General features: G+C 39.8%; 2 protein-coding genes across 2 annotated transcripts; both read right to left on the reverse strand.

The window, feature by feature from the left end:
• Positions 1-2,429: 2,429 nt before the first annotated feature.
• Positions 2,430-2,963, reverse strand: LOC309559417 (uncharacterized protein; the record flags this gene model as incomplete). The annotated part of the gene is made up of 1 exon (XM_082262675.1): positions 2,430-2,963. The coding sequence occupies one exon, from the start codon at positions 2,961-2,963 to the stop codon at positions 2,430-2,432; it is 534 nt and encodes a 177-aa protein (XP_082118801.1).
• A 5,953-nt stretch (positions 2,964-8,916) lies between these two features.
• Positions 8,917-9,450, reverse strand: LOC309543336 (uncharacterized protein; the record flags this gene model as incomplete). Its single annotated transcript, XM_082242804.1, has 1 exon — positions 8,917-9,450. One exon carries the CDS (start codon positions 9,448-9,450, stop codon positions 8,917-8,919), a length of 534 nt encoding a protein of 177 aa, XP_082098930.1.
• Between the last annotated feature and the right edge of the window lie 12,756 nt (positions 9,451-22,206).

Raw genomic sequence — 22,206 nt, forward strand, 5'->3', positions numbered from 1 at the left:
TAAAATACACTATTATGAAAGAATATTGTTATATAACACCCCGCTTCAATCTGTCATTTTGGGGGGCCAATGGTCTATCACAACAGTTATAAAAAAAATTTCCAGTAACTTTTGCCACTGTGTGTAGCAGAGGTAATGCAGCGAAAGAGGCAAAATTTGTGCAGTACCCAAATACACTATTATGAAAGTATATTGTTATATAACACCCCGCTTCAATCTGTCATTTTGGGGGGCCAATGGTCTATCACACCAGTTATAAAAAAAATGTTTCCAATAACTTTTGTCACTGTGTGTAGCAGAGGTAAGGCAGCGAAAGAGGCAACATTTCTGCAGTACCCAAATACACTATTATAAAAGTATATTGTTATATAACACCCCACTTCAATCTGTCGTTTTGGGGGGCCACTGGTATATCACACCAGTTATAATACTTTTTTTCCAGTAACGTTTGTCACTGACTGGAGCAGAGGGAATGCAGCAAAACAGAAAAAAAAAATCTGCAGTACCCAAATACACTATTATGAAAGTATATATAACACCCCGCTTCAATCTGTCGTTTTTGGGGGGCGACTGCCTATCACACCAATTATAATACTTTTTTCTAATTGCGTGTGTCACTCTTTGTAGTTGTAGTATCACTGCAGAACCGCTCACCAGTACCAATGCTGCACAATACAAATCCACTATAATATGCTTTCTATATTAGAAATTATATTATAAGTGTATTACACCCCTATATACTGCACACCAAACAATAGTACACCTATATCAGTCCTTAAAAGGACTTTTGTGGACCTATTAGCAATAGCTAGCGATTTCTGTCACTAACAGTCTGTCCCTGCTCCACACAGCAACCTCTCCCTACACTGACAAAAGACAGAATGTAAAATGGCAGCCAGATCAGGTCTATTTATAAGGTAGGGGGTATGTCCATGTGCTGAAATGTCTCAATTGGCTGTCCTGTACCACCTGATGGATGTGTCATGGGTCAAAGTTCTTCACAATGTAAAAGAATATGGCGGTCGCGAATATTGCCATATGTTCACATGTTCGGCAAACAGCGAGCGAGCAAAGTTCGACACGAAACGACGGCTGGGCGAACTGCAAGGCCATCTCTAGTGCCCTGTACCCGATTTATGCTGTCTGTGTGTGACCAAGCCAGCCTGACATTGCAACTTGGCCTGCTATCTTCAGCACCAACTCCCTGCTTTCTGATTACTTTTGCTTAGGGAGGACACCTGCCCTGCTGCTAGCAAGATTTAAAGGCACTCATGCCACTCTGCGCTCCTGTGCCTCCTGTCTATACTATCTGGAGCCTCAAGTCAGAGGTGTAAGATAGGCCTTCCTCATCATATCAGGCTCTGCTACCACGTACGTGATACACACTTTTGAAGACTCTGGAGCACCAGAACAATGGAAACACCTACAAAATGACCCAATTTAAGCAAAGCAAACACCCCAATGGACATCCTATGAGCCATAATGAATCTTTTGATCATGTAATTTTTCATTTTTCCCAATAGTTTTTGGAAAATGTGCAAAGAAAATTATTTATTTTTTTTTTAACACAAAATTGTCAATTTAAATGATACTTCAAAAACAACACATTATTCTGGAAAAAATAAATGAAAACACAAGTGGTTTTTATTCTATTTTTCTACTCTCTATTTATTAATTGCACATGTATGTGTACACGTTTATCACTGAAATAAAAAAACATATTTGTTTAACATAATTTAAATACAGATACATTACATCCTCCGGGGAGCTAGAAACTCATGAAATAAATAAGTTTTAATAACCAAAATAATAGAAAAAAAACTTTAAAAACAATAATGTAAAATGCATATAGGTTAAAGATAGATATGAAATAAATAATTACATTATTATATTATGATTATAAAATAAATAAATAAAATTTATTTATAAAATTAAATAAAATATTCTATTTGCATAAGTGAATGACTTCTGGCTGTGTTGTTCCTTTAATGCGCGAGTAACAGTATATGTGTAGTGTAGAGAGTGGGTCAGTCATTTGCAGATTGAAGAGGAATCTCATCTGCTGGGATAAACAATGAAGTCAATTAATGGCTTGTGAGTTTGTGATTATGGAATCCATTGTAGGATAAGTGGATGCCGAACAAATTCTAGAGTTGCAAATTTTAGGATATATTTTCTTGAGAATTAGGATGAATATCCTACACCAGGCAGAAGCAGATTATAATAGTTGAGGGATGAATACATACTGTGATATTTTTTGAAGTAATACTCTGTGTCCTTCAGTAGCAGGGTGTAGAAGAATATGTCTATGATGAAAAAGTCCAGGCTTCACTGGTTCATTGTTCTGGTATATTCATATGAAAAGCAGAAGAGTTGTATCTGTGCTTGAATTTGGTAAGCTGAACGTTTCTTTGATGTAGTTGTGTAAGTTAGTGGTTGAGAGCCCAACATGTCACATCTTCTACTCTCAGAGGGATAAGGCTAAGTATTACAGCCTCTTGGACACAATCTGGAGATGCTGCTTCCTTAAAATGCTGGAGATGATGCAGCCACAGCTTCAGCTCGGGTGAGGTAGGCTCACTGTCTTCTGGAGATCCTCTACAGACCATCAGATCATCTTTCAGTTTGAGGAACAGCATAAGTGCCAGTTTTACAGTTTCAGGCTGATCAGACATAGACATGTTAGTTAGAACCTCAGCAGTTAGTGACACCCGCTCCAAGGTCAGGATGAGACGATCCCTCTGCGTAAGGTCACATACAGATGGTTTGTGTCTCAGCATTCTTCTGTAGCATCTCATTGCGTTGGTAGACATGTTCTTTTCATGATCATGTTGCAGCTCCTTTAGTGTTGTTATGTCAGAAGACGTCACAGATAAATAGCGGGATTTCGGGCAGAGTCTCCTGTGCAAGCGTCCACTTACTGCAACCAGTAAAACGCTCAGCACCACCAGCCTGATATCCATTTCTGTCCTGCTCAGTTGGATCTGGTAATGTGTCTTTGGTTGGTGATATTTGTTCTGTTACACTGTCACTCCACAGTGCTAGTCTCAGATTGATCTGAAGTCTTGTTTCCATGTTTCTTCCTTTATATTCCTGTTTGCAGGAGAAAAATGTCCTTATTTTCATGATGTTGTGGAGTTCTCTTTCGTTCAAGACACAAGTAACAGGAGAGAGATTATAGCAGCTCTGGTAACTTCTATATCACTTTCAGTTTCCTTTCTATACAGGTAAGAAGGTAACGTCAGATAGCTGGTAAGATTCTTCAACCTCATAGGAATCTCCTCCCTCCTGCTACAGGACTCTCCCCTGTATGGAGGACCCAGATGTATCATGTACATTATTATTTAATGCAAATAAACAAGTTTTTTTCAAAATACATTTTATTTTCACCAACAAAAAAACACACCTCAGCTTAGTACATTTTCTGATCTTAGAAGTTTAGATACATAAAAAGAAAGATGAGAATCCCAAATCCTTTTTGTAATTTGTAAATAACTTTGCAATGGACAGTGGGGTCTCATTACAGTGTGGTCTCAGAGAACTGAGAACAGGTGCACGCTCTCAGTTCTTGGTTGCAACATTATTTTACATTTAATGGAACAGAGCATTGTGTATGGGGACCTAAAAAGGCATATTCCAGGTACAAAGAGGTTGAAGTCCAATTACATTTAAAGAAATAAATATACACTCAGATTGACTTTGTATTTATTAATAATTTCAGATTTGTAGTCATACTTTGACTTTTCTTTTACAGCAGAGACAGGGAGACAACTAGAATATGTAGAAGGATGTCAGCACTGGTACGCTTTATATTTCCTTCTATTTTGTTTTACTTTAAAAAAAAAAAAAATCCTTCTAAAACACTTTAATACCGGACACTTTTACCCCCTTATTTCCCAGGCCAATTTTCAGCTTTTAGTGCTCTCACATTTTGAATGACAGTTACTCAGTCATGCAACACTGTACCCAAACTACATTTTTATAATTTTTTAAGTCAGATAGATCCCTCACCATCCCTACCTTTTGGTGGTATTTAATCCCTCATATGTGAGAATTTTTCACAGCCTGGCCATGTAGAGAGGCACAACATGCAAGTAGCACCTTCAGGCATTCTAGGGACATAAATTACACATCTCATTTTCTGACTACCTTTAACACATTTGAAGGCCCTGGAGCACCAGGACAGTGAAAACCCCCTCAAAATGACCCCATTTTGGATAGCACACAACCCCAATTTTTTATACAAAGTTGTCAATTTATAAGGTATTTCTAAAACATAGCATATAACATTCCAAGAATGACACCCCAAAATACATTCTGCTACTCTTCCAGAGTATGGCGTTACCACATGTGTGAGTCTTTTTCACAGCATAGCCACGTAGAGAGGCGCAACATCAAAGGATTACCTTCAGGTGTTCAAGGGACATAAATTTCACATCTAATTTCCCAACTACCAATAACAACGTCAGGATGCGCATGCCAGCAAACAAGATAACACCTCTGGATGAACTTCTGGGCGCAGGCTAAACATTTTCCCTTTTGTGCTCGTAACAATTGGACACTGGCTAATACATATGCGCATTCGCAAACTCAAGCCAATGTGCGCTCTCGTTCACGCCGGCGCTTGCGTGCACCTGTGACAGATGCTGGCGCCAAGCAGACTATTTAAACTCAGTGCTCATAATCAGTGCTGCTTTGTCTTCAGCCTCCTGTGTACATGTGATTGTGTGAACCTGTATCCTGTTCCAGTGATCGATTCCAGATCCGGCTGATCTCCTGACCACGTTCCTCTCTGTGCCCTCTACCCGATTTATCCTGTCTGTGTGTGACCAAGCCTGCCTGACATTGCAACTCCGCCTGCTGTCTTCAGCACCAACTCCCTGCTTGCTGATGACTTTTGCTTAGGGAGGACACCTGCCCTGCTGCTAGCAAGACTTAAAGGCACGGAGGATTAAACCGGGACATAGACTTAAATTGCTTTATCTCTAATCTATAAGTCAGGATCACCACATTTTTCCCTGTCTTGCACCTTCCTGCCCCAACACCAACCTCCCCTCTTCCTAATACAGGCCTCTATGTTATAGACATTTTATCTCACTTTCTAGGGCCCATATACTATAGACTGGCCAAATGATCTTTTTTATCTTTTCTACTGATTTTTCTTATTGATTTTGTTCTATTGGTCTTTTTTACGGACCCACCTTTTCTTGTTTAATTTTATACTAAGAAAAATATTTCTATCACTTCCTGTAGTATATTTATTCTTTGGGAATATAACACATTACATTATTGTTGCATATTTTTTTCAGTCTAATGATTTTAGGTATATAATTCCATGTCTGTACTTTGAGTATTTTAGATTCCTGCATTGTTTGGATATATGTATATAATGTATCAATATATGAACATACCCATGTTTGAGGCAGGTTGGCAAAGTGGGACATTCACAATTTGAGTTGGGTTACTGGACCACAGGACCATATCAAATTGATTTGATACATACACTGATACATGTAGGCTCAATTCCATTTGCTTAGACAGACATTGGTGTTTGGATAAGTATATATACCTATACTAAATATATTTTATTTTTATCTATATTTTTATTTTTTCTAACAGATTTTTTTCTCCCATATCCAAATAAATCTTAAAAATCCTCAAAGATATTAATTAATTTAAAGTGGATCCCTCGAACACCCCATTTTAAATATTTTTGAATATTTTATATATTTTAATCTATTTTAAACATTGATATTACCTGTAATTGTAAATCCCAAATAAATCCCAATTTTTTTTTTTAAGATATTAATTAATTTAAAGTGTATCCCTCGAACACCTCTTTTAAATAATTTTTAATATTTTGTACTCTTTAATCTATTTCAAACATTGATATTATCTGTAATTCCATCTATACTTATATTCTCAAACTGCCATATACGGTCCTTTTTAATTTAATACATTATATATATGAATTGGCAGCATATAATTATATATTAATTTCTCTAACATACCTTTGTAGGAGGTGCCTTCCTATTTTCTAAGTATGTGGTGTTTTCTTACAATATATTACTCCCTCCAATAGTGTTTTTTATAATAGACTTTACTTATATATTATTTTATTCATTTGTAATATAGTGTCCCCCACTATATATTAAATCCCCCATTAGAAGCCATACCGTACCAATTTCATCTTGTATCCCTTTGTGAATGGCACTATATCTCGATCCAAGCATGAATCAGCTCTGAAGGATTTAAAAATATATAGCTGCAATTCCCCTTTTAACCACTGGAAAGTTTTTTCCAGTTTTTGATATATCTATTTTTTCTTTTATTTTTTCTTCCGTTTTTGCTATATACATTTTTGCTTCCAAATCTATCCATAAATCTTGACATTAAGGTTCTTTTTTTGTAATGAATTATTTACATATACCGATTCAGGTTATATGTGCATTTCCCATTAAACATACCCTCTGCAATTTTAGCATAGGGCTAATCTGCCTAGTAACAGATGACTTTCCTCTTTACATTTTTCCAATTGGTTAAACGGTCCGGTGGCCTAGTAACCTTTTCACACAAATAGACCGTGGAAAGGACGTTATTCACGCACCTGATGACGTCAGCTCTGACGAAACGCGTAGTGCGCGATTACATAATTTCCGCTCCACTGCAACGCAGATCCGGTCGCTGACCCGCATAGCATCCCGGAAGTAGCCGCCAACGAGGGACTCGCGGCCCCTACTGCTTCGGACACCTGTTTACCACAATTTGTATGTGAGTACCTGTTTTTAACCTATGGAAATAAAGCATTTATTTAGCGGTACATCACTATATTAGCATCTATTTTTGCATACCAACACCGTTTGAGGAGGAGAGGCTCCACCACCCGTAGAGGCTTTACTGCCCAGGTGAATAGGATACCTTCCCCCCTCTGTGAGCCCTACACATCCAAATCGGACGATAAGAGGATATTACATTAAGGCCCATTACCCCTGCAGGGGTACATATTTCTGGTGAGTGCGGGAGTAATTGGAGGGGTGCACTGCTTTGTCTCACCTACCACCCAGCACGCAGACCACCTGGAGGACCACCACTAGATTGAAATTATTTCCTCACCTTTTCAGCACCTTAAAAGACTGTTTGTCACTTCTTGGTGGATTATCACAATTTTTCTCTTGTATTTTAGCACCATATGGACTATTTATTTATTTATTATACTGGTGTAATTGTGTGATCACTAGTATTATTTTAATTTCTTTGTACTGACACACAGTTATTCTTGTACATCGATTTATTTATTACCACATTTATTATCATCTATATCTATTTCTTTCTTTGAACACATTTCTGACCAGAACATATAAGTATTTCTAATTTTTTTATAACACCCACATCACCCTCACACTGGCATATAATTTTTATTTTTTTCCAATTTACTTAGTATTTATTGCATACACCACTTTTAGCACAAATTTGGGGGAGAGGACTCTTCAATTTTTGTTTTCCATAAAATCATCTTTTTTGCACATTCATACTTTACATTGTGTGACGGCATGCCAGTATTCAAACTAGCACATTAGCACTTTAAACTGTGACCAGTGGACCAACTTCTTTTTCACTTTTTTACTATTTTTTACTGTTTTTTACTATTTATATACAATTGGGCAGCGCCATCACGCCTCACCCATCCCACATTTATTGATATAGTTTTCGGACTATATTTTGAGGTGGGCCGCAGCCCATTCCTTTTGTCCATAAGCGCGGAATCCACTCCACCCTTAAAGGCACGCGTGCCACTGTGCACTCCTGCACCTCCTGTCTATACTATCTGGAGCCCCAAGTCAGAGGTGTAGCTCTGCTACCACATACGTGATACACACTTTTGAAGGCTCTGGAGCACAAGGACAATGGAAACACCTACAACATGACCCAATTTAAGCAAAGCAAACACCCCAATGTAAATCCTATGAGTTATAATGAGTCTTTTGATCATGTCATTTTTCATTTTCTCCACAAGTTTTTGGAAAATGTGCAAATAATTTTTTTTTTTAACACAAAGTTGTCATTTTATATGATACTTCAAAAACAACAAAATATTCTGGAAAAAATAAATGAAAACACAAGGGTTTTTTATTATATTTTTCTACTTTCTATTTATTAATCGCACATGTATGTATACACGTTTATCAGTGAAATAAAAAAACATATTTGTTTAACATAATTTAAATACAGATACATTGCATCCTCCAGGGAGCTAGAAACTCATGAAATAAATAATTTTTAATAACTAAAATTATAGAAAAAAATTAAAAAAATAATGTAAAATACATAAAGGTTAAAGATAGATACAAAATAAATACTTACATTATTATACTATGATTATTAAATAAATAAATAAATAGATAGAAATTATTTATATAATTAAATAAATATTCTATTTGCAAAAGTGATGGTATTCTGTCTGTGTTGTTCCTTTTATGCACGAGTAACAGTATCTGTGTTGTGTAGAGAGTGGGTCAGTCATTTGCAGATTAAAGAGGAATCTCATCTGCTGGAATAAGCAATCAAGTCAATTCATGGCTTGGGAGTTTGTGCTTATGGAATCCATTGTAGGATAAGTGGATGCCGAACAAATCCTAGAGTTGCAAATTTTAGGATTGTATTTCCGTGAGGATTAGGATAAATATCCTACACAAGGTAGAAGCTATTTATAATAATTGAGGGATGAATACATACTGTCATATTTTTTGAAGTAATACTCTGTGTCCTTCAGTAGCAGGGTGTAGAAGGATATGTCTTTGATGAAAAAGTCCAGGCTTCACTGGTACATTGTTCTTGTATATTCATATGAAAAGCAGATGAGTTGTATCTGTGCTTGAATTTAGTAAGCTGAACGTTTCTTTGATGTAGTTGTGTAAGTTAGTGGTTGAGAGCCCAACATGTCACATCTTCTACTCTCAGAGGGATAAGGCTAAGTATTACAGCCTCTTGGACACAATCTGGAGATGCTGCTTCCTTAAAATGCTGGAGATGATGCAGCCACAGCTTCAGCTCGGGTGAGGTAGGCTCATTGTCTTCTGGAGATCCTCTACAGACCATCAGATCATCTTTCAGTTTGAGGAAAAGCATAAGAGCCTGTTTTACAGTTTCAGGCTGATCAGACGTAGACATGTTAGTTAGAACCTCAACAGTTAGTGACACCCGCTCCAAGGTCAGGATGAGACGATCCCTCTGCGTAAGGTCACATACAGATGGTTTGTGTCTCAGCATTCTTCTGTAGCATCTCATTGCGTTGGTAGACATGTTCTTTTCATGATCATGTTGCAGCTCCTTTAGTGTTGTTATGTCAGAAGACATTACAGATAAATAGCGGGATTTCGGGCAGAGTCTCCTGTGCAAGCGTCCACTTACTGCAACCAGTAAAATGCTCAACACCACCAGCCTGATATCCATTTCTGTCCTGCTCAGTTGGATCTGGTAATGTGTCTTTGGTTGGTGATATTTGCTCTGTTACACTGTCACTCCACAGTGCTAGTCTCAGATTGATCTGAAGTCTTGTTTCCATGTTTCTTCCTTTATATTCCTTTTTGCATGAGAAAAATGTCCTTAATTTCATGATGTTGTGGAGTTCTCGTTCGTTCAAGACACAAGTAACAGGAGAGAGATTATAGCAGCTCTGGGAACTTCTATATCACTTTCAGTTTCCTTTCTATACAGGTAAGAAGGTAACGTCAGATAGCTGGTAAGATTGTTCAACCTCATAGGAATCTCCTCCCTCCTGCTACAGGACTCTCCCTGGTATGGAGGACCCAGATGTATCATGTACATTATTGCATGCAAATAAACAAGTTTTTTTTAAAAATACATTTTATTTTCACCAACAAAAAAAACACACCACAGCTTAGTACATTTTCTGATCTTAGAAGTTTAGATACATAAAAAGAAAGAAGAAAATCCCAAATCGTTTTTGGATTTGTAAATAACTTTGCAATGGACAGTGGGGTATCATTATAGTGGGGTCTCAGAGAACTGAGAACAGGTGCACATTGGAAATCCAAAGGTGAGACCGCACTCGAGGCAATTTGTTGAAATCAATGAATTTCTTTATTCCTCATAGATGAATACATACAGACAGTGCACAACAGACGTGTCAGGTTGACGCGTTTCACGAAACAACCGATCGCTTACTCATAACCACACAATAAGACTTCAGAAGTCGGCAGGCATTTGTAGATAAACAAGCAGGTGGTGTTGAAGTGGTGTAATTAAGCACATCTTAAACTAATTGTACTAATGATACAGAAATGCGAGCCGAACAACCTTCAGTCCTATAATAAAGACAAATGATCACAAAAGAACCCTCATACGAGGAAACAACTAAGTAGCCATACAAAGATAAGTGATAAAAACATGTAATATAAAAATATATATACATAACAATCTAACAAAAAAGAAGGAAGAAGGCTACAAAGTTAAAGTATAAAATATTCTTCTTGATTCCTAGTAGCAAAGAAAATAAGTGAGTTAAAAGGTATATGGAAATTGATTACCTAAACATACATGTATCAATTGGATAACAATGAAAAAAAAATGTATATATATATATATACATAGTGATAATGAATAATATATTAAAAAGGTGTATATATATATATAAATACCCCAGAAGAACACAAAAGTAATATACACAATACAAAAGTTTATATAGATATAAAGACTTGTGCATAAAGGGTATTTAATCGTAACATAATATAACCAATCAAAAAGTAGTGAAAATTTATTCGTATTGTGCAAATAAGGAAAATAAATAAATGTGTATAAATGGGTAGTGAAAAATAATTAGGTAAATCCCAAAATCAATTGGCATTATATCCATGGCAAATGATAACATGCAAATATTTATATGTTTCATTGCCATATTATGAAAAACTAGAAAAAGAAGAAAAATATGAAAAAAGTAAAACAAGTTAAAACTTAGGGAATTTTTTTTGTCAAAATGGAGCTAATAGAAAAATCGTATGTATAGTACCAGTAATGTTATCCAATATGCACATCGTCACATTAATCATACTCATATCTAATACAATACAACTTGCATCTTCATTAAATGGATCCCTAAACGTCAAAGTTGTTTCGAAAATGATTATATAAATATTAAAGATGGTACAAAAATTGTCATGTTTACTCACTAATAAAAAATAATAAAGAATAGATAAAAATTATGTGTATATAATACATGTGATGATTAACATGACAATAAAAATACATAAAAAGATAATAACGTTGACGAATAAAGATACAATAGAGATGCAACAAATGTAAAAATTGCTCCATAAAGGAACCCCCCTTCAAGAATGACAACCAACAACAATATTATTATTGCACTATTGTATATCAATCATTCAATTATTATAATAAAGTGACATCGTGCAAAAATTTACATGATGCAAAGTGTCTATGGCTCTGCGTCCTGAGATGACACCGGTATGAACAAACCAATATCCATAAGAAATTTAACTTAAGACCATATGGTGACCAGTAAATATAATGACCAGCACACATAGTAAACCATTAAATCCATATATTCAGTTAATAATCACACCGGTGCATAGATAATCCGTGGATATCCAAAGATGCAGAGAATTATAGAGACAAAGAGAACAAGACATATTATTGTATAAGTGTATCTGGATAACCAAGGATTTAAACATCTATTGGACCTGCAAAATTGGAATGAAACTGGAAAATATGAAAAGATGAAAAAATGAATGCAAGATATGTAATATATGTGAATATTAGTGAACCTGAATGTGTTGCAAAACAGTTCAAGAAAAATGCATCCAAGAAAGAAGGAGGTCACTCATAAAAATGAGTGACATCCCACTCAAAGTTGAGACCATGTGGCATACGTGTCTGGAGTCTAAAGATCCAGAAGACCTCTTTCTTACATAACAGTCAAAAAATGTCACCTCCCCTGACAGGTTTGGTAATATGATCTATGACCTGAACCTGTACAAGGGAAGTGTCACCCCCGTGTTCAATATTGAAATGGCGGGAGACATTGGTGGATTTCAAGGTTTTTATGTCACTAAGGTGCTCCCTAAATCGCTCCTTTAGTTTACGTGTAGTCCTACCTACATACTGTATAGATCAAGCTTTACATGTTATGAGATATACTAGGTATTGAGTATTACAATTAAAGAATTTATCTATACAGTAGGTTTTATTACAAACAGAGGAAATAAATGTATTTCTCTGAATGACATGAGGACAGGTAAGGCAATCTGTCATGCCACATTTATAATTGCCTTTGCAATGTAGTCAAGTTAAGAATTTAGTATGTTTTTTAGATGAATAAAGACTAGGTGACAGAGAATTGCCTAAAGTAGTCGCTCTTTTGGTCACAATGTTAACTCCCTCATTAAGAATATTAGCACAGATCTCATCCGAATTTAAAGCGGGTAAATGTTTTTGAATAATAGTTTTAACCTTCTGAAATTCTAGACTATAGGGAAGGGATAACGTAATAGAGGAAATTTTTTCTTGAAATTTGTAAATTACTTTGCAATGGACAGTGGGGTCTCATGATAGTGGTGTCTCAGAGAACTGAGAACAGGTGCACGCTCTCAGTTCTCGGTTGCAACATTATTTTACGTTCTCATGGAACAGAGCACTGTGTATGGGGACCTAAAAAGGCATATTCCAGTTACAAAGTGGTTGAAGCCCAATTACATTAAAATACATAGATATACAGTCAGATTGACTTTTTATTAATAATTTCAGATTTATAGTCATACTTTGACTTTTCTTTTACAGCAGAAACAGGGAGACAACTAGCATATGTAGAAGGATGTCAGCACCGGTAGGGTAGGCTTCATATTTCCTTCTATTTTGTTTTACTTAAAAAAAAAAATAATAGGTAGTTTTTCTTCATAAATGTAGACCTACATTTATGCTGCTAAATTTTTAGGGTAAAATAACCCAAATCAGTGTATGTTATTTAGTCTGTGTGAAAGTTATAGAGTCTACAAGCAAGTGTACAAATCATTGAAACTTGATCAATCCTGATGTACTGATTGCCTATCTTATTTCTTAAGGCCCTAAAATGTCAGGACAGTACAAATACCCCCCAAATGACCCAAAGTCAGTCCATGGTATTTAGTAAGAGACATTTTGAAGTTGTAATTAATTCCCACAATTCTTTGGACAATTAAGAATTTAAATAAAATGTGTTTTTTTTTTTTTCACAAAATTGTCATATTACCAAGTTCTTTCTCTCACGAGGCATAGGCATACCACATGTCTGAGACTTTTTCACAGCATAGCCATGTAGAGAGTCGCAACATCAAAGGATTAAAATTGAATCCTATTTGAATTGTGTTGTTTTTTAATATATTTTTCTTAATACAACCATTGGCCTTTTTACCTAGAGGAGCAGAGAGTGAGTTTTTACTCATTGGACCAGTGATATTCAATTGAGATTTCTTACCTAATTTTATATAGTTGTTTATCTTGGACTACTTGCAAGTAGTCTATTGTTTTTTCGTGTGGGCCAATGTTTGGATTATACCTTTAGATGGTTTTATATATTTACCATTTATGTTTATGTATTTATATTTGCCATCATATTTATTTATGATGTTTTTATATGTACTGTATATTCATGATCATATTTATTTATATATACTTGTTCTTTTAATCTTGGAATCATGTACTTAGGGATTATGTTTTCCCTTTCAGAAAGCACAATGACGTTTTATGTGCTGTGGGGCATACTCCCTCTGCTGGTGTAATACGGTCACCAGCCCCATATGACATTTTTTTATCCTTTATATGTTGATTTCTGTTTGTATCTATTTGTTTGGAACCATGTACTTGAGATCGATATTTTTATTTCTTTTAGCTTTGAGATATGATCGAGTATAGGGACATATCTTATGTGCAGATCTAAGGGCAGGTGTTCCAACACCTAAAATGGTGGCCGCTGCACTTCCGGCATTACTCATACTGATGCTATTTCCTGATTGGTTGTTTGATGTATTTAGGGTGAAGTCAGCACGCCGCCCGCATCCCCATTAGAAGTCTTTGCAGACGAGCGCGTAGGGTACAGCGTGCTGACGTCACTACGTTGTCCCGAGGACTGGCTACATGAGAGCCGGCCGGCTTGTTTATATGCAAATCTTTTTCATCTACCATGTGAGTGTTATTTTAATATTTACTTAATAAAGGCTGTACGGTATCACACTATCCAGTCCCCTTCTTTTCTTTATGGCGCACTGAGCTCCATCCTGTGGTCAGTACCGATATCACCATCTTATTGGCTGTGACCTGGAGGTTTGTTGCTGTTGTGATCCTTCCTGAGTGCCGCTGTGAGGAATCAATTAGATGCTCATTTACCTTTGTATCTGGTAAGGAGACATGCATGTCACTCGTGTGCAGCACCGTGGTGATTAGCCTTATTGGATTTTTCCTTTCACTCCACTAATCTTGGATTTTACCTCTTCAACCTCATAGGAATCTCCTCCCTCCTGCTACAACCTTATGAAGATTTTACATGAACTCTGTGTGTTTTTGATTCCTTGCCAGAATTAATTCACTATGTATTGTGTTATATTCATCCATGTACAAGTTCATTCTCCAATGTTTATGATTTAGCAGACATTTGCTTTATTTATCCAGTACCTTGGGTGCTCATTGGGCACCTGTTGCCATCATTGTCTTCTCCAGCAGATTTTTATTATCTACTATTGTGATTGGTGTAGTATATACCCATCAGGTCTCATTAGCGCAGCTTTTTTCCATTTATTAAAGGATTACCTTCAGGTGTTCAAGGGACATAAATTTCACATCTAATTTCTCGACTACCTATAACAATGTCAGAATGCGCATTCCAGCAAACAAGATAACACCTCTGGATGAACTTCCTGGCACAGGCTAAACATATTCCATTCTGTGCTCCTAAGAATTGGAAACTGGCTAAAACATGTGTATTCGCGAACTCAAGCCATCATGCACTCTCGTTCACGCCGGTGCTTGCGTGCACCTGTGACAGATGCTGGCGCCAAACAGACTATTTAAACTCAGTGCCCAAATCAGTGCTACTTTGTCTTCAGCCTCGTGCGTACATGTAATCGTGTGAACCTGTATCCTGTTCCAGTGATCGGTTCCACACCTGGCTGGTCTCCTGACCACATTCCTTTCTGTGCTCTGTAGTGATGGACGAACATCTGATGGGACGGTTTGTGAACGCGATCGCGCAAACTCGCTCAAATGTTCGCGAACCGCAGGTTCGCGGGGGTTCTTATTCATTTTAATAGCAGGCAAACATGAAAAACCTCCAGGTCATATTTGCAGCCACAAAATACTTACTAGCTGTGCACACATAGTCCCACAAAATGGACACAAACATACCAGAAGTATTAAGCGAATCTGCGATCGACAAGCATTCTTTTTTTTTCTGCAAAATTTTGTCAATTCAGGAGCGCATGAAGGCCATGGAGGAGAGGCAATGCCAGGCTATGAAGGGGGTGCAGGAGATGATCCTGCTATTGAAAAAGTCGCCATAAATTTTTTTTTCAATAAGTTATATAAATCGTTTATACAGTTATAACGTGTATTTTGTTTTTTGTAATATTGCTCGGTTTTAGTGTAATAGCTCGGCCTAAATCAGCCAGAACTGACAGCAGCTGGTAAATACATGTTAAATACATATAGGGTCCATTCACAGGTCTGTAAAATGGGTCCGCATCCGTTCCACAATTTAACGGAACGTTTACAGACCCATTGATTTTCAATTCCAGTGTGAAAAATTAGGCATTCACAGGATAAAGAAGTAAGTGTTGGCCAGTACAGGCCCCAAAAATTAGCCAACAGGCATTCAGCTGACAGCAAAGAACTTTGTATTCTGTGGCTGGAGGTACATTAGGCATTGACAGGATAAATGAGTGTTGGCCATTTCAGGCCCCAAAAATTAGCCCACATGTGTTCACCTGACAGCAAAGAACTTTGTATTCTGTGGCTGGAGGAACATTAGGCATTCACAGGATAAATAAGTTTCGGCCATTACAGGCCCCAAAAATTAGTCCACCGGTGTTCACCTGACAGCAAAGAACTTTGCATTCTGTGGCTGGAGATACATTTGGCATTCACAGGATAAATAAGTGTCGGCCATTACAGGCCCCAAAAATTAGCCGACAGGCGTTCCCCTGACAGCAAAGGACTTTGTATTCTGTGGCTGGTGGTACATTAGGCATTCACAGGATACAGGCCATTACAGGCCCCAAAAATTAGGCATTCAATGGACATAAAGGGCCTTTTATGCCGCTGTATTTACCTAAGACAGGTACCATGAATTTTAATGGGTGGTGGCGGATATTTGTGGCCTGTCATGAGGAATTTAAATCAAACATGGTCTACTGGTCACATGTGTTGAATTCCACCGAGATCCATGCCTCATTAATTTTAAGAAATGTGAGGTAGTCAACACTGTCGTGAGCTAGGTGAGTGCACTTATCAGTCACAATCCCCCCTGCTGCGCTGAACGTCCTTTCGGACAGGACACTGGACGAGGGGCAAGCCAACAGTTCCATTGCAAATTGTGCAAGCTCTGGCCAGAGGTCAAGCCTGCCCACCCAGTAGTCCAGGGGTTCATCACTCCTCAGACCATCCACATCGGCCGTTAACCTGATTTAGTCGGACACCTGCCGGTCTAGGCATTCCCTAATGCTGGATCCGCTGTTGATGGTTCAGCTGAAAGAAGGATCTCATATCTGAAGTGACCAAGACATCTTCAAACCGCCCTCTTCTTGCAGGCACTGTTGGATTGGTAGCCGCAACTGTTTCTCTGTGAGTGGAAATTCCTCTGCCAGCACACGCAAAAGCAGAATGCAGCATTTCTCGAAGCAAGGCCTGGAAGTGCTGCATTCTGACAGCCCTCTGTGATGGCGGTAACATTTCCACCATTGTTTTGTTTGTACTGGGGCTCTAAGTATGGTGCCACCCAATACTGGTCCTTGTCCTTGATCCCAGAAAGGTTTAAACATGCTCTTCTTGTTCCTCCTCATCCGCCCAAGGCACCATCCTCCTCTGACTCCTCTTCAGACTCCTGTTGTTGACTTGTCTCAGATGGAGTAGCTCCCCCTGGAAATGTTGCCCCCCAAGCATTGCAACTTCCTCATCTTCCTGCTTCTGCTCCTCAACGGCTATATCAATGACACGACGCAATGCACGCTCCAGAAAGAAGGCGTAAGGTACGATGTCACTGATGGCACCCTGGCTGGGACTAACCAGTTTGGTGATCTCATCCAATAACCGCAGAAGTATGCATGCGTCGCACATGAGCAGCCACTGACGCGGTGAAAAAAACCAAGCTCCCCAGAACCTGTCCTGCGGCAGAGTTCATACAGGTAGTCGTTAACTGCACGTTTCATCAAGCATATGCAAGATTGAGTTCCATCGCGTCGGGCAGTCCCAAATAAGACGTCTGACGGGCAGGTTGTGTCGCCGCTGAATGTCAGCAAGGTGAGCCATGGCTGTGTAAGATCTTCTGAAATGCCCCGAGATTTTCCTGGCCTGCTGCAAGACATCCAGGACCCCAGGTTATTTGACAATGAATTGCTGCACGACCAAGTTCAGGACGTGTGCCATGCATTGCACGTGTGTAATTTTGCCCTGTTTCAGCGCGCTCAGCAGATTGGCACCATTGTCGCACACCACTTTACCAACTGTCAAATTGTGCGGTGTTAGCCACTGATCTGCCTGTGAACGCAAAGCTGAAAGGAGTGCAGGACCAGTGTGGCTCTTGGCTTCCAGGCACAACAGACCCAGCACATCATGGCAACGTCCCACCTGGCATGTCAAATAGGTACTTGGGATCTTGGGCGGCGCAGTGGAAGAGACGGTAGCAGCGGAAAAGGTGGAGTCAGCTGAGGAGGAGAGGGAGGAGGGAGTAGGAGGAGGAGAAGTAGAGGCAGGCCTGCATGCAATCCGTGGCGGTAAAACCAAATCTATACGGGTGCCACGGGTTACACAATTGACGGCCGTCAGAAGGTTCACCCAGTGGGCAGCAAAAGTTATATACCTTCCCTGCCTGTGTTTGCTAGACCACGTGTCTGTGGTCAGATGTATCTTGGCACCGACACTGTGTGCCAGAGATACATTATCTTGCCGCTGAACATGGCCATATAGCTCTGGGATGACCTTCTGCGGGAAATATTTCCTTCCTGGGACCTTCCATTGTGGTGTTCCAATGGCCACAAATTTTTGAAAGCCTCTGAGTCCACCAGTTTTTATGGCAGTAGTTGGCGGGCTATCAGTTCCGACAAGCCAGCAGTCAACTGTTGGGCAAGAGGGTTATCCGGTGTCATAATTTTTTTACGCTCGAACATTTGGGCCACGGAAGCCTGCCTTTATCCAGAAAAATGTGAGGACGGCATGATGGAAGGTGGAGTGAAGGACAATTGTGAGGAGAGAGGAGAAGGAGAAGAGGCTGGACAGAGAGAGCCTGGAGTGTGGCTTTGTGGGTTCTGATGGCGTTGCTCCCACTGGGCTCGGTGATGGGAGTCCAGGTGCCTCCTTAAGGTGGTCATCCCTAGGTGAGTGTTGGGCTTACCGCCAGCCATTGACTGCATAGGCTGTAGATGGCAAAACTATTGTCAGCTGCAGAGCTATGTGCCGCTGTCCTGGGAGCCCAAGATGTGACCGTAGATGGTTGATGGCTCACTCCTGATACATTAGCAGTCTGGTTTGTCCCTCCTGTGCAATGTAAGTTCGGCCTGCTTCGCCTCCCTATCTGCTGGTCCATCTCTCCCTCTAAACTCCCCTCCTCTTCCTCTTGTGGGCACCCACGTGACGTCCATAGACACGTCATCATCTACGTCACCTTCCCCACCACTAACATTAGAGATCTCGGGGTAGGCAGCAACAGCGAGCACCAACCTCCTTGGGCTGATCTGATTACTGTCATCAGACTGCTGAGTGGCGGCTGTTGCTACCTCCTCTTCCTGATCCGATGCCAACAATGGCTGCGCATCGCATATGTCTTGTGATGGATCGGAAAGTAATTCCTGTGACTCAAGCGGAGGGTATATGGTGGTGGTGGTGTCTTTGGGGGTGCACACAGCAGAGAGTGAAGAGGGTGCCGATAGAGAGGATGAGGAGGGTGCAGAAGAGGAAGGCTGAGTGAGCCATTCAACCAAGTTTGGTGCGTCATTTGACGTAATCGAACGCACCTTCTGCAACTTCCCTCTTTAGCTCCGGCCTGGTGCTCCTGCCCTACCCCTACCACCCCTGCGTAAGGGCCTGCCTCTTCCTCTGCCTGTCATTTTTTAAATGACCCTGTGACAAAAGTCTCTAGAGAGGTGCAGTATATGTGGAAGAAGGTATATAACACCCCGCTTCAATCTGTCGTTTTGGGGGGCCACTGGTCTATCACACCAGTTATAAAAAAAAAGTTTAAAATTGAAAAGCAGCGCTATATAAAAAGTCCAGGTATAGGTAGGGTCCAGCTGATTGGTCTCCTTGAAGTGCCACCACCACCAGAGAGAGAGAGCAACCCCAATCACACTGCCGCTTACCGTCCCACTAATAAAAGAAGGCTCAAAGGTTCCACCAAACTGCTCCTCCAGAAATCCTCAGCGATTCCAGGATCAAGCCAATTAGGTGCGACTCCATACAGATGGTACAAGGCAGACTGATCACTCATATATACCAGAAAAAAGCAAAAAAGAAAACCATAGTGCAACACCTAATGAACCACCATTTATTATGCCAAATAATGCTTACAGGTAATAAGAGTAAAAAGAGCTTATCTGCCAAAAATGTTTGACCGCCAATGAGATGACCGCTGCTTCACTCCGTAGTGACGTCCGGCATCACAGGTCCCGCCCAACGCAGTGTTTCGTCCAATGTTAGACTTCTTCGGGGGCGTGGTCAGCGGGTGCCACCATACTCATTATATAGTTGGGACAAGCGGTATGTCACTTCCGTCGGAAATGTCACACCACACCGGAAGCAAAACAAAGAAACGCCATCTTTGACCAATAAAAGAGATGACAATCTGATATGGATCTAGTAGCGGTCTACAGTAGTCAAAAAACAAATCAGAAATCTTAAACAAAAAAGACCTCTGATAATATAGAAAAAAAGAGCAATTTCCCTATGCCTATAAAAATCTGCATAATAGGCAAACCTATGTAAATACATGATCTGTAGTGTTAATCACCATAGAAATCGGGAAACAGCGGCATCTTGTGGGCAATCAAGCAAATAACACAGAGCAGCTCATAACACATATAAAATAACACATATAAAATGCAAGTAAAACAACAATAAAAATGTACAGCTCACATGAAACATACATGCAGAAACGTAAGCTTGACAGCTAAAAAGACAGGAAAAAAAGGGAGGGGGGGGGGGAATATGAATACCTATCCATTTGCTATAAAGGCATTCACATCCCACTCCACATTTAAACCACGCGGAGCATAAGTCTTAGCCCTAGACTACCTAGGGGGTATGTCCATGTGCTGAAATGTCTCAATTGGCTGTCCTGTACCACCTGATGGATGTGTCATGGGTCAAAGTTCTTCACAATGTAAAAGAATATGGCGGTCGCGAATATTGCCATATGTTCACATGTTCGGCGAACAGCGAACGAGCAAAGTTCGACAAGAAACGACGGCTGGGCGAACTGCAAGGCCATCTCTAGTGCCCTGTACCCGATTTATGCTGTCTGTGTGTGACCAAGCCAGCCTGACATTGCAACTTGGCCTGCTATCTTCAGCACCAACTCCCTGCTTTCTGATTACTTTTGCTTAGGGAGGACACCTGCCCTGCTGCTAGCAAGATTTAAAGGCACTCGTGCCACTCTGCACTCCTGTGCCTCCTGTCTATACTATCTGGAGCCTCAAGTCAGAAATGTAAGATAGGCCTTCCTCATCATATCAGGCTCTGCTACCACGTACGTGATACACACTTTTGAATGCTCCGGAGCACCAGGACAATAGAAACACCTACAAAAGGACCCAATTTAAGCTAACCAAACACCCCAATGTACATCCTATGTGCTACAAAAGGCAAACAAGGGTGCTAAGTCACAGGGGTGAATGTGAAACAAAGCAATTTAATTGTATCAACTTACATGTAGATAAAACAAGATCAGCCTATGTGATGTCCGAGGTGGATCCCCACAGTGAAGCCATATGGTAAGTTGCAGGCTGTGAGGTCCAGGTGGCGGTTCTGTGTTGAAAGGAGCTCAGGATCTAGGCACTGAGCTGTACCCTGCAAATAGCAGAGGCTCCCTGGATGGGCAGCCTCCCTATCGTCCGCTGGTATCCGGAACCGGAAGTGACCGGAAACCGGAACCGGAAGTTACACAATGGTGACCTGTCGGCTCCTCCACGGAGACAAACAGGGATCAGAACGCTGAACAAAACATGGAAGGCGGGCCGCAACGTCGTTTCAGAGGACCACCTCCTCATTGCACTTAAATAAGGAACCAAAACAAAGGGACTGATTGAATGATTTGATAGGTCCAGCCACAATTAGGACCGGTCTCTGTATATGTTGAAAAGTGACAGACCAGCATGGAAATCTAGGAAAGGGGGGGAATGAGTAAAACTGGACCCTCATTGTGGGCTATTAGAAGGCGCCATAACTAAAAAGCAGGATCAAGGCACCTATTGTTATAAATAAAAATAATGTATTTAAGATAAAAATGGAAATGGGAATGGGGAAATTTTATTATATTAATACCACCATTAAAGGGGAACCCCCCACCTATGCATCACTAATCTAAGAGCTTCCCATCGCATATCATGGGACCCTACCCAGTAGTGGTATCTCAGCAAAGGTGCATATGATACGTGCATGTGTTACTACAGTTATAAAGTACCACAATTTCATAATGTTTATAATAATACTGAAATTTAAAAATTAGTAAATAAATAAAAATAAATACAAAATTAAAATATATGTATATATATTTTGTAATAAGGGATTCATTAACTACTTGCCGACCGCTCACATTGAGCGTACTGCGGCAAAGTGGCTCGTTATCGTCCAGCGACGTAGAACTACGTCGCAGGACTCCTCCCCTTGTGTATTCAGACACAGGAGTCGGGCCAGGGGAGGAGAGGCGGTGATCACCCAGTTTTGCTTGGAACATAATTATTTCAAATTTTTGGGAGATTATTTCCTCCAGGTGCATGG

Source organism: Pelophylax lessonae (assembly GCF_965119305.1).
Source record: "Pelophylax lessonae genome assembly, chromosome: 1".
Lineage (NCBI taxonomy): Eukaryota > Metazoa > Chordata > Amphibia > Anura > Ranidae > Pelophylax > Pelophylax lessonae.